Source organism: Oncorhynchus gorbuscha, linkage group LG17 (genome assembly GCF_021184085.1).
Source record: "Oncorhynchus gorbuscha isolate QuinsamMale2020 ecotype Even-year linkage group LG17, OgorEven_v1.0, whole genome shotgun sequence".
Taxonomy (NCBI): Eukaryota; Metazoa; Chordata; class Actinopteri; order Salmoniformes; family Salmonidae; genus Oncorhynchus; species Oncorhynchus gorbuscha.
Genome location: NC_060189.1, coordinates 54,777,217 through 54,791,239, shown reverse-complemented (window position 1 = coordinate 54,791,239; position 14,023 = coordinate 54,777,217). Strand labels below are relative to the sequence as shown.

At 44.2% G+C, this 14,023-nt stretch overlaps 1 protein-coding gene across 2 annotated transcripts; it reads right to left on the bottom strand.

Annotated features, from left to right (window-relative positions):
• Positions 1-462: 462 nt before the first annotated feature.
• LOC124001598 (F-box only protein 8-like) lies at positions 463-13,993 on the bottom strand. 2 transcript variants are annotated; one of them, XM_046308524.1, is made up of 6 exons: positions 13,695-13,993; positions 9,559-9,956; positions 7,697-7,823; positions 6,983-7,101; positions 6,696-6,892; positions 463-3,209 (listed from the first exon to the last, which is right to left on the bottom strand). In XM_046308524.1, exons 2-6 carry the CDS (start codon positions 9,945-9,947, stop codon positions 3,022-3,024), a joined length of 1,020 nt encoding a protein of 339 aa, XP_046164480.1. In that variant the 5' UTR covers positions 9,948-9,956; positions 13,695-13,993; the 3' UTR covers positions 463-3,021. The 2 variants fall into 2 exon arrangements, with proteins under 2 accessions (XP_046164480.1, XP_046164482.1); XM_046308526.1 differs by lacking the exon at positions 13,695-13,993 and adding an exon at positions 13,368-13,602.
• Between the last annotated feature and the right edge of the window lie 30 nt (positions 13,994-14,023).

Genomic DNA, 14,023 nt, shown 5'->3' with positions numbered 1-14,023 from the left:
CCCGCGCTATGGAGAGCTAAAAAGGGGTCAGGGTACACATTGCATCACCACTCTCTAAACCTTCTCAGATTGACCCCTCTCCCATGCAGCTCCAAGGGCCCTGTATCTCTCTGCTGACGGCCCCTGTGATGCTCTACCTTTTCATTTACAGCACATAAAGCACACTCCGCTAGAGGTCGAGGGTCATGTTGTGTCTGGAGTCGATTTACTCCTGTCTATCTATACACTGACAGGCTCAGAGGAACTCTATGGTTAATATATACACTATGGATCGGGGCTTTGAAATGCCGTTTGGTAGTTTCGAGAGCAGTGTTTGAGAGGTGTATATAGGGGACTTAATTCGTAAATATAGCGTACATAGTCAAAGGGTGAATCAGTAATGGTCACGATCTTGAATATCAAAACTTTTGAATATAAAAACATTATGATCACTGTAGAAATAGTCACAGCTCAACACAAGGGGAATATTTTCTCAGTTTTATTTGTATACAATGTAGACATGTTTTATTTTCAGTGTTGTCATTCAGCAACCCATCTCAGATGTAAATGGTTTTTGTTAGGCTGTTGAAACAGGAATCGTCTATAAAAATCTCAATCCATAAATCCACACAGGAAACTAAAATGTACATGGAATTGAAGAAAAGGAAAAGTCTGTACTGTCATTTGCTGCTGTTAAACTAGTGTAATTAACATTTCATAAATATTACAATAATAATCTCAAATCACTTCAATTTAAATTCATCATGGAAGTGGAGAACATGAACTGTGCAAAGACTCAGTTCTCTGCATGCAGTCCAGTGCTCATACAAAATGTCAGTGCAAAAACCGGTCTACTTATGGGAGATTTTTTTGTTTTTTGTTAAAATACATAAAAATAAAATATTTTTTAAAATATAAATCTCTATACATGTGCAAATAAAATAAAATCTGGGTTTTAATCAATTGTATGCAATAATTTACCACAGTAGTTATTCTGCTCAGGTTCACATGCCAGTTTGGTTGTCATTTTCAACATTTTGTTTATTGGCACTATAACTAATAATAAAGACTGTGCCTGGCTAAGACAACAGATAGAAAACAAACAGTCCTTCAGATATGTGAGAACTAAAGTGTGATTTTATATATATATATATATATATATGATTCAGAAGACAGTAGTGTGGAGAGAAAACACCCACTGGTTAAAGTGCTCACTAGTTAGTAATCATTAAAAGAAACAATCTTGTAGTCCTGGGTCATGTGCAATCTACTGAACAATGCATATAGAAATGTCACAAATAGAGCAGACATGATTCCTTATTCTACATGTCAGAGGTATGTCTGATCTAGATTACATATTTCTGGACATTTGTAGCAAATAGAATCAAGCCCTTAGAGTCACTGGGGAGAGTTAGGGATAGAAAGAGTGAGAGGTTGCAGTCATAGAATAGAGATTGACAGGAAACATGATAGAGGCATCAGTCCAGAGTCACACACACAAAACAAATCACAAGATAAATGTAGTCCACAAAGGATGGTGGGAAAGATTAACGTTCATATCTGTGGTTTCACTTAGGCTGTTTACACAGGCAGCCCAATTCTAATCTTTTTTCCCTTCAGTAATTGGTCTTTTGACAAATCAGATCTAGATGTGAATAGATCGGATTTGATTGGTCCAAAGACCGATGAGTGGAAAAAAATGGAATCAGAATTGGGCTGCCTGTGTAAACACAGGCATCGGTGCTAGAGTCAGTGCCTGAATGTGTCCCAAATGCCACCCTATTCCCTATATAGTGCACTGCTTATGACCCGAGCCCTATGGGCCCTGTTCAACTGTTGCGCAACACATAGGCAATAGGATGCCATTTGGGATCCAGCCTGTTTTGAATGGGTAGAATGCCTGTCAACACAAAAGGATAAAGTAACAGATACACTAACAACTTCATTTATCAACATTACCTATCCCAGCTTGGGCCGAGGTAAAAACTCACTGAACAATTGTCCTCAACTCTGAAACCTATTTTTCCATCTGCAATCAAGAGCTGTATTACCAGTGTTGTGTTCATTAGGCGCCAAATAGAAGAAAATGGATTGCAACATTGAGAAACTAATTGGACTTGTCCAATAAGAAACATTTGTCTTCCGTAGGCGAAAAACATTTTCAATTTTGTACACTAATTAATACGACCCAGCTGAGATGCATGTAGATGAGTTCACATTACAAACTCAAAATTGGACTCTGAGATTCCCATGGACCTTCGAGTCATCCACACACATCAATTCAGAGTATGACCCATGGCGATTACTTTACAACTCATAAAATACTTTGGAATGGACGCAAATAGTCCTTTGAAGTTCACTGCTAAAAATAAAAGAGATTCCATGTTGTAAATGTGGTTGGATTAATTATTGTTGTGCCTCTTGGAAATTCATATTAATTCCATCCAATTTAATCCAGCTCACAAAGTTAAGGACAAAAATGCAGTGGAGTTTCTACCAGCCCATTAGTCATTCTTTTAAGTTCCTCTAATCGTAAAAAACATTTAAACAAAAACAACATTCATTTAAAAAAAGAAAACTAGAATATTAAACTCAAAACTCATAGTTAGAGTAATTCACAAAACATAATGTGAACAACAACTGCTAATTGTTGCTGTAATAATATTCAGTCCTTGTTCATAGCATATGTTTAACTTCTTCTTGACTTCGTTAACATACTGGAGCTACACTTTTGCGTGGTTAAGCTGGAAGTAGTTGGTTATATGTTCGTATGCTACTTGTGTGCTGGATATACGTCTAGTCTGTTTTAGGCCTCGTCACTTCAGGTGGGCGGGCCAAATCTCTACGCTACCTGGTCTCCATTGGCTCTACAGCCGGAGAACAGATCACCTCCCACCCAGTATGGAAGCAAGCATCATAGCTAGCAGTACAGGAACCTATATTAAGAATGACCAGCAACAACTATTGTCCAAAGTAGTATCCTATATCAGTGCAATCACTGGTTCGTGTATTCACCGACTTCCACTCCTCGTCACTTCCCGGTTAGGCCGCCACGTGGCCGATGAGATAGATGTTGTCGTAAAGATGGCCGACAAAGTCCTCGCTGATGTTCTGGGCAGCGTGGCGCGTGTTGCGGATGAATTCGCGTTTGGACATCTTGTTCTTGACGTGCGGGCTGGTCAAGTCTATAGACAGCAGGATGAGTGAGTAGCAGAGCACATACACCGCATCTGGAGAGGAGAGATGGACAGAATGTGAGAGGTCAAACAAGTCCCAGCATCCAATGAAGATAAAGTTGTATATCGAGCTGTGGGGGTGGCAGCTAGGCTAGCTGTTAAGAGCATTGGGCCAGTAAAAATAAATAAATGATGGTGTTTACCTAAAAAACTAGTTTAGACTTAAGATCAATAATTGTGATGGGGCACACACGCCAACAAAATAGATATTTTGTTTATCTTGCTTAGTAATATACATGTATTCAATATATTAGATAGCCCCAATGTTTTAGTTGAGGTCTTTCTCAGTCCAACAATACTTTCTCTGTTCATTGTGTGGTCATCACTTGGCTGAGAGGGTGGGTGGGAGTTTATGAATAAACGACAGGGAGACGGAGCGAAGGGAAGACCAGAAAAGAGCATCAGAACAAGAGAAGGGCTGATAGAAAAAGAGTTTCATAATGACGCGTCTTCAGAAAAAAAGAAGAAGCATATTCTGAAGTGTGAATAATATTCCTTTAAGACAAGACGCATAACAGGGAAGGAAAGAGACGTGTCTACTCATATTCTCAGACCTTACAGTGTGGGTATCAGCCCTGGTTCTGGGCAGACTAAGAGGGGTTGAACAGGGGGTCTCTTTAGAGTGGGAGAGAGCGAGAGAAAGTGTGAGAGCGTACAATCGCCGCTCCTCCTTTACTGCTCTGCCAATTCTATCGCCAGTAAGTTTATAATAAATCAGCCGGCTTCTCCTCCAGGACGACGGAGAACGGCCGAGAACCACGCCAGATGTTATTACAACGCCGTCCTGTGATTGGCTGGAGCGCTGCCCTCACTCTCCTAACACTTTAAGCCCGTGGGATTATTGTGGCTTTAGGGACCAATGACAGTGTTAGTACAAAGATTTCTCACACATTTGATTCATTCAACAAGGACAGGACAACTTGGGTCAAGTGCAACACCAGAGCCCTTAGTAAATTAGAGACACTGTGGGGAGATCAACAGATGAGAGAAGACCTAAAGCCTGTGGGATTTGTTGAGCATGGACCCAGAGTTAGGAGTTGTTCGACTGTGGCAGAAACTGGCAGGTGGTTGCAAGCGCTGTCAACAGAACAGGCCAGACAGACAGACACAGACGCACGATGTCAGGTGTTTACAGTGACATAACCGATTCCTTTTATCTCCTAGTGGAGTAAAGGGCCTTTTACAGTACTTGTGTCTTCTTGGGCTTGGTCCTCTAAAGCGGACCTACGTCTAGACTGGTTGAATCCATCTGTTGCCAGTATTACAACATCCACTTACCATAGCCGTGGGAATTATCAGGTGCTGAAACACCCCCTGATCAATCTGAATTAATATATAGTACCGGTAAAAAGTTTGGACACACCTTCTCATTCAAGGGTTTTTCTTTATTTTTACTATTTTCTACATTGTAGAATGATAGTGAAGACATCAAAACTATGAAATAACACACATGGAATCACGTAGTAACCAAAAAAAAATCTAAATATATTTTAGATTCTTCAAAGCCTTTGCCTTGATGACAGCTTTGCATTCTCAACCAGCTTCACGAGGTAGTCACCTGGAATGCTTTTCCAAGAGTCTTGAAGGAGTTTCCACGTATGCTGAGCACTTGTTGGCTGCTTTTCCTTCATTCTGCGGTCCAACTCATCCCAAACCATCTCACTTGGGTTGAGGTCGGGTGATTGTGGAGGCCACGTCATCTGATGCAGCACTCCATCACTCTCCTGCTTGGTCAAATAGCCCTTACAAAGCATGGAGGTGTGTTTTGGGTCATTGTCCTGTTGAAAAACAAATGATAATCCCACTAAGCCCAAACCAGATGGGATGGCGTATCGCTGCAGAATGCTGTGGTAGCCATGCTGGTTAAGTGGTGTCCTTTAGTATTGGTTTCTTTGCAGCGATTCGACCATGAAGGCTTGATTGACGCAGTCTCCTCTGAACAGTTGATGTTGAGATGTGTCTGTTACATGAACTCTCAAGCATTTATTTAGGCTACAATTTATGAGGCTGATAACTCTAATGAACTTATTCTCTGCAGCAGAGGTAATTTTGGGTCCTCATGAAAGCCAGTTTCATCGTTGCGCTTGATGGTTTTTGAAACTGCACTTGAAGAAACTTTAAAAGTTCTTGACATTTTCCAGAAATGACTGACCTTCAGGTCTTAAAATTCTTGCCATAATATGGACTTGGTAGTTTCTGGTGGTCTTCCGGGCCTTTTGGTGTTCCTGAGCTCAACAATGTGTTCTTTCTTTTTAAGAATGTACTAAATAGTTGATTTGGCCACACCTAATGTTTCTCTCTGCTGGGTTTTTCAGCCTAATGAGGTCTTCCTGCACTGGCAGTGACAGCTCTTTTGGACTTCATATTGAGGGTTAAGGAGCAACCGATTCCAAATGCAAATGTGACACTTGAAATCAACTCTAGACCTTTTATCTGCTAACCTGTAAATTAACTAATGATGGAATAACACACACCTGGCCATGGAACAGCTGAGCAGACAAAATGGAGGGACCACATATTCCTACACCATTCACCCATTTTGGATGTAAATACCCTCAAATTAAAGCTCATATTCATTCTTTAATTTCAACTCCAATATGCTGTTGTAGACAGCTAAAATAATAATAACATGGTCAATGTCCAAATATTTATCGACTGGACTGTATATATTTTTGTATTTTTTCTCCCCAATTACAATCTTGTCTCGTCGCTGCAACTAACCAATGGGCTTGGGGAGGCGAAGGTCGAGTCATGTGTCCTCCGAAAAATGACCCAACTAACTGCACTACTTACCACATGCCCCCTTAACCTGGATGCCAGCCGCACCAATGTGTCGGAGGAAACACTGTTCAACTGACGACCGATGTCAACCTGCAGGCGCCTGGCCCGCCACAAGGAGTCGCTAGAGTGCGATGAGCCAATTAAAGCCCCCACCCCCAGCCAAACCCTCCCCTAACCCGGACGACACTGGGACAATTGTGTGCCGCTCTATGGGACTCCCGATCACGGCCGGTTATGATACAGCCCGGGATCAAACCCGGGTCTATAGTGACATCTCTAGCGCTCCTTGTGACCCATCTCTAGCGCTGTGCCACTCAGGAGGCCCATATATTTTTATATACATTTCTCTTACAAAAGTAGTGCACTGGGCCTTTACTAGTCCTGTATTAGCAGACCGATAACGCACTCTGTAGCGTGGGCAGACGGCTAGATCATCGGCAAAAAAAAAAACCCAGCACCCATTGCAGCACCCACATACATCTTGCCTCCAACTCAACACCTGTCAGGACTACAATTCCCATGAATTAACTTATTACTACAATTCCCTCCACTAAACTAAACATCCTGTAGAACTACAACTCCCTCCGCTCACATAGGCTGAATTAACATAACATGCACCAGAACTACAATCCCCTCCACTCATCCGACTTCCTTAAACACCCTGCAGATTAGAACTAAAACTCCCTGCAGTGCACTGACCTGGGCTGAGACCCACGTCCCGGACCAGGACAGGGTTGCAGGCGCAGAAGCGGTGGGAGAACTTGGTGATGAGCGTCTCCAGATATTCGCCCCTCTCCTCTGGGGCGTGGATGTGTCTGAAGAAGTCCCTCAGTGCGTTGGGCAGGAACTGGTTACTGAAGTTGTGCAGCGTGACCAGCTCATCCAACACATCTCTCCTGCAATGAGAGACAATCCAATAAGAATTTGAAAAAAGCCCAGTGAGAATTTGAAAAAAGCCCAGTGAGAATTCAATGAAGAAAACCCACCTCTCATCTAGGTATACCCTCAGCATCTTCCAGTTGAGCGTGCGAGTGCAGAAGATGAACTTGGCCAGCTCCTTGGGATGGTCCACCAGTATGCCTTTGGACATGAAGTAACTGATACCCTATTGGAGAGAGAGAGTGGATCAACATGAAACATACACAGAGAAAGAGGGATTAGAGGGGGAGAGTAGAGAGAAGAGACTCAGACAACACCATCTCAGTCCATCAAACAGTGGGTTCTATCACATGCCCTTTAAGTGGCTGGCCATAGTCAGCCTAATTCACTTAGCGATACAGACAGACCAAATAACGCCATTAGATTCTAGGGGACCAGGCTTTGACCTGCAGTGACCTCCAAGGCTGTGATGTCTTTCAGAATGCATGCATCAGCAGTAAACAAGTAATTTAGCTGGTAGTCATTTGTCTTCAAGGTGGGCTGAAGTGTGATGTGTACTTACCATTTCTAAAATCATAATTTTTTTGTGGTTTTCATATACTGACGAAGGTTGATCTATGCAGAATCAATAACATACAGTGAAAAAAAGCTAATTGGCCAGTATACATCGAGCCAAATCTTATATATAAGGAACCATTTCCCGGAAACGGATTAAGCCGGCTTTATCTACGTCCGGGAAACCGGAGTGTTTCAGTGGGGAAGTGGTGCTTTAAAAAGGAGAACGAGGTATTGGGGATAAAGGTGAAAAAGAGATGACTTACCTCCTGATGGTTAGCGTTGAACGTCAGACTGCCTTCATCTAGCATCATGTAGAGTCTTCTATATGAGAAGCCATAGGGAAGCCTTCTATTGTAGATGGAACAGTGACCCCATGTGGACTTACACAAACTAGGGCACAGCCAGAGAGAGAAAGAGAGAGCAAGTCAGGGAACAAGCGAGCGACAGAGAAAAAGGGAGGACTTGCGATTAGAAACGATCACCCAATCAACTCTTTGAACCATTAAAAAAGCACATTGTCCCACAGAACCTGGTAAATGGTGTACCTACTAGTGGCAAGCACCATTTGAATGATTTGTGGACAATTAAAAACATAGATGAATCTGTAATGGCATATCAGGTCCTGTAGCGCACTTCTCATTGACCGCGTTCACACAGGGAGCCCAATTCTGATATTTTGTCCAATAATTTGTCTTTTGACCAATAACATCAGAACTTTTCACATTTTTTAAAGCTGATCTTATTTGGTCAAAATACCAATTAGTGACATTATTTTTGAATAATTAATTCTGAACGCCCTCTAACTATACTCACCCCTGCCTCCCATCCTCAGACCCTGTCAGTCTACTACTCACCCCTGCCTCCCTTCCTCAGACCCTGTCAGTCTACTACTCACCCCTGCCCCCCTTCCTCAGACCCTGTCAGTCTACTACTCACCCCTGCCTCCCTTCCTCAGACCCTGTCAGTCTACTACTCACCCCTGCCCCCCTTCCTCAGACCCTGTCAGTCTACTACTCACCCCTGGCTCCCTTCCTCAGACCCAGTCAGTCTACTACTCACCCCTGCCTCCCTTCCTCAGACCCAGTCAGTCTACTACTCACCCCTGCCTCCCTTCCTCAGACCCAGTCAGTCTACTACTCACCCCTGCCTCCCTTCCTCAGACCCAGTCAGTCTACTACTCACCCCTGCCTCCCATCCTCAGACCCTGTCAGTCTACTACTCACCCCTGCCTCCCATCCTCAGACCCAGTCAGTCTACTACTCACCCCTGCCTCCCATCCTCAGACCCAGTCAGTCTACTACTCACCCCTGCCTCCCATCCTCAGACCCAGTCAGTCTACTACTCACCCCTGCCTCCCATCCTCAGACCCCGTCAGTCTACTACTCACCCCTGCCTCCCATCCTCAGACCCTGTCAGTCTACTACTCACCCCTGCCTCCCATCCTCAGACCCTGTTAGTCTACTACTCACCCCTGCCTCCCATCCTCAGACCCTGTTAGTCTACTACTCACCCCTGCCTCCCATCCTCAGACCCAGTCAGTCTACTACTCACCCCTGCCTCCCATCCTCAGACCCTGTCAGTCTACTACTCACCCCTGCCTCCCATCCTCAGACCCAGTCAGTCTACTACTCACCCCTGCCTCCCATCCTCAGACCCTGTCAGTCTACTACTCACCCCTGCCTCCCTTCCTCAGACCCAGTCAGTCTACTACTCACCCCTGCCTCCCATCCTCAGACCCTGTGAGTCTACTACTCACCCCTGCCTCCCTTCCTCAGACCCTGTGAGTCTACTACTCACCCCTGGCTCCCTTCCACAGACCCAGTCAGTCTACTACTCACCCCTGCCTCCCATCCTCAGACCCTGTCAGTCTACTACTCACCCCTGCCCCCCTTCCTCAGACCCAGTCGGTCTACTACTCACCCCTGCCTCCCATCCTCAGACCCAGTCAGTCTACTACTCACCCCTGCATCCCTTCCACAGACCCTGTCAGTCTACTACTCACCCCTGCCTCCCTTCCACAGACCCTGTCAGTCTACTACTCACCCCTGCATCCCTTCCACAGACCCTGTCAGTCTACTACTCACCCCTGCATCCCTTCCACAGACCCTGTCAGTCTACTACTCACCCCTGCCAGAGGTACTCGTCGTGGCCCAGGTCCTGCCACACGCAGGATGCCAGACAGAGGTCTGTAGCGTTCAGGTAGGACAGGATGGTGATGCTGAGCTCTGGAGGAAGCATCTCCAGGTCTATGAAACCCTGCTGCTCCTTCCCCCGGCGGGCACGCAGCAGCTGGTAGATGTCTGCCCCTTGGCAGTGCTGGGGGTGGCGCCGCGGGTGGGGGTGAGGTGGCAGGTCGCCCACCACGGGGAAGGGGGGAGCTTGGCCTGGGTTAGCCCCCATCTCCATCCCCAAATCCTGGGGATCTCCGTCAAGGCCAGGTCCAGCGTCCCAGTGCTCTCCGTACTCCTGCTGCAGCTGCTGGTTCCTGGCCACCCTCCACAGCCCCTGACCCATCTGCAGGATCTGGTGTATAGGCAAGACAACACAGGCAGCACAGTCTGCATGTGTCACATAGGGAATAGGTTCCCTCAGGAGGAATATCAAAACAGAAGTAGCTCAGTGATCTACTTACTAGGCATTAAATTGGGAAATTCCTGGCTATCCAATCTGGCCTTAAATAGCCATGTACTCTTATAATCTCCACCCGGCACAGCCAGAAGAGGACTGGCCACCACTCAGAGCCTGATTCCTCTCTAGGTTTCTTCCTAGGTTCCTGTCTTTCTAGGGAGTTTTTCCTGTGCACATCTGTATTGCTTGCTGTTTGGGGTTTTAGGCTGGGTTTCTGTATAGCCCTCTGTGACATCTGCTAATGTAAATTACATTTGATTGAGCCAAAGTCCTATTTTAACAATCCAATATAAAAACGAAGGCCATCGTGCTACCTTGTTTAAATGTTTGGGAAACTGGATTACTTCCTGGTTACTTTTGTCACTGGCATGGCAACAGCTGATGGTAGGCATATCTATCTTGGAGTTACCCTGCTATGCTGAGTCACTGAAGGGCTCAGCGGTTGTCACAAAAATAGAGAAACATCCGTGACGGGTCAATTTAACCTGCATTCAGACCCTAGCTGTTTGTCCGCAGAAACATTTCAATGATTGCCTCTGCTTTCATGTGTCATCACGCATACATTAGCCCAATCAAATTAAAGCAATTGCTTCCTGAAAGTGCACTCTGGAACAGTCTCTGTAAGGGGTCGAGGCAGATTCTAATGTGACTTTGCATAACAAGCTATTTTGAAATATACTGAACAAAAATATAAATGTAACAATTAACGATTTTACTGAGTTACAGTTCATAATGAAATTAGTAAATTGTAATAAATAAATTAGGCCCTAATCTATGGATTTCACAAGATTGGGCAGCAGTGCAGCCATGGGTGGGCACAGGCCCACCCACTGGGGAGCCAGACCAGGCCAATCAGAATATGTTGTCCCCCACAAAAGGGCTTTATTACAGACAGAAATACTCCTAAGTTTCTATCCCGCAGGTGACGAAGCCTGGATGTGGAGGTCCTGGGCTGGCGTGGTTACACGTGGTCTGCGGTTGTGAGGCCGGATGGACGTACTGCCAAATTCTCAGAAAATACAGGTACAGAAAATAACATTAAATTCTCTGACAACAACTCTGGTGGATATTCCTGCAGTCAGCAGGCCAATTGCACGCTCCCTCAAAACTTGAGACATCTGTGTTATTGTGATGTGACAAAACTGCACATTTTATAAATGTATTTTATTGTCCCAAACACAAGGTGCACCTGTGTAATGATCATGCTGTTTAATCATCTTCTTGACATGCCACATCTGTCAGGTGGATTAATTATCTTGGCAAAGGATAAATGCTCACTAACAGGGATGTAAACACATTTGTGCACAAAATGTCAAATAAATAAGCTTTTTGAGCGTATGGAAAATGTCTGGGATCTTGTATTTCAGCTCATGGAACATGGGACCAACAATTTACATGTTGCGTTTATATTTTGGTTCAGTGTAGTTACTATATGCATCAAGCCTGCTCTCTCCATCTTTACCCTTATAATCCTTTGGCCAGGAACAACTATCTTACCCCTTCCATTTATAGCCATCTAAACCTTTACCCCATCAGGCAGGGGACAGTGCAACTGAGGCAAGGCCTAAACCACTTGCTACTGCTATCACTTACCCTCAATCATGCCAGCTATGGCCCTGTTTTTTCTCCAGGAAAAAACCCCCAATCCACAACACAAATTGACGTGGTATTATATTATAAACCAGAAGTAGCCTCAGTTATCCCACTAGGTAATATGCATTCAACTCTCTCCGACTCTCCTGTCAGTCAGTGAATGGGTTTGTAGCTTGTGTTTTTGTCACATTTGTTTCCCCTTTTTTCTCATTTAACTTGCATTGTTCAGAAAGAGCTTGTGAGTAAGCATTTCACTACACCTAGTCGGCACGTGACAAATAACATGTCAGACAGTTTACACTACAGACACTCTTCTCTCTTGTAATAGCATCTTAGAATGGTTCAGAGCTGAATCATAGCCTGGTCCCAGATTTGTTTGTGCCATCTTGCCAATTCCTGTGGTGATTGTTAAGACAGCCCAAACACATCTGGGATCAGGCTAGAATCTTCCACCCCTGTCACTACAGCTGAATCTCAATTCCAGCCTATTTAGCCTAACCACTGCTCGGAATTCCTCACATGTTCTCAATTCTCGGTTTCCCATGTGATGTGGGCATGCTCCTAGGCTGCTTGTCGCTCCATTGCTGCAATGGCATTGCACTTGTTATTCAGCATTCCCTGCTTGCTGCTGGAGCATTACAACTGTAGGCTGCTCAAAAACACACTGGGGAATGTCTTAATGCTACAATATGTAACTTTTTGGGCAAGCTGACCAAATCCAAAGAAATGTGTGTTCTAGATATGTCAGTCTCATTGAAAGCAAGTCTAAAAAGTGGTAGGTATGTTCTTTGTAAGATATGTCCATTATTCCCGTTATGTTATTTTTTTTTGCATCTTTTACTTTTGTACACAAGCTTCAAACAGCTGAAAACACACTATTTTTGGATATGGAAAACATATTTCACAGCGGTTTAGATGGTACAATGATTCTCTACACAGACGGATTATTTTGTCACAAACTGAAATTAGGCACACGATTAGAATTCTAGCAACCAGGAAAAGGCAGAGCTATTTCTGCATGTTGCATCTTTAAAGTTGACACGAGTCTACTGGTTATATGGTGAGAGGGTTACTGTAGGTCATAGATGTTTCTAGACATGTAGGCTAAGACTAGGTCTAGATACATAGCCTAAACTGTTTGGATTAGTTCAACTGACCTAAGGGTGTATTTGTTCAAATGTGGATTGATGTCTTACAGTCATACTTATGACAGCCTAGCTTGCTAGTCAATTATTTTAAGCATTATTTTAAGCAAATAATTCAGTAGTAAAAAAAACAAAAACTTGCACTCATTTAAAAGGAGAGAAAGCACAGTGCATGGTGTGATCACATTGGCTGAATTGATGTATTGCGAATGCACAGGACAGGCATATGGTTGGTCTACATTGGTAGTTGGTTCATGGGGTGAGGCATTCAAATTAGGTGGGTTTGGGGGTGTTTTAACTGAATCTGGTGATCGCAAACATATCATTTGAGTTTAAAATGAGCAACTATCTCCAGTGGGTTTTGACTCCTTCGTGATTGAAAAACCGGTGGTAGTCTACCTGTACATGCGTGTACGGAGAATGTTGTACCAAATGGTCTGTGTACAGTCAATAAAGTGACGCACAATACAGATTCCGAGAAATCATTCTGATCAGCTGCCTACTGAATGTACAATCTTTAACAAACTAATGCAAACGTTTCGCTAGTGAGAAGGACATTCATGCATACCTGTAGTCATGTAATACGAAGTCTCTTGGTAAACAGAGGGACCATACTCTGTCAAGCACTAGAGTTATGTGCCCCACCGTCTGTTGACGTTTGCCTAATTCAGTAATTGGATAAACTGTCAGACAGTAGTGGGCTTGAAACACGTTCAGCGTCTTGTTGGAAACAACATCAAACTTGAAGTTATGTTCGGCAACTGATAGATAATGTCACTATCAAGCTAAATTGACCTAAAGCCCTCGCCTTTCTTCAATATAATTATACAAGCCAACCAGCCATTGGGGAGGCTCGTCTTGTCAATGACAGACCATCCTAACCAGCGCCACCTACCTGAATTGTATGGAAGATTGTACCGCCGCCGCGACGTATACACAGTCCAGAACGTAAACAAATTCGGTGGGAATAGTTGTGGGTCTTCTACCGGTAACCAGATGCTCCCATCTCCGTTAAATGCTGGCCAAAAACACCCACTCTCTTCGCTGTTGTAGAGAAAAACTGCTCTCAAAGTGACAACAGGCCTAATCTGCCCCTATCACTCAATATAAGGCTTCTTCAACTCCTCATTTCGCCCTCCTCTTTTTACACGCACTGTTGTCTGGTTTGACGCTTCGCGTGTTATTGGTGGAAATGACGTAGCTATAACTGAGTAAATCTATCTA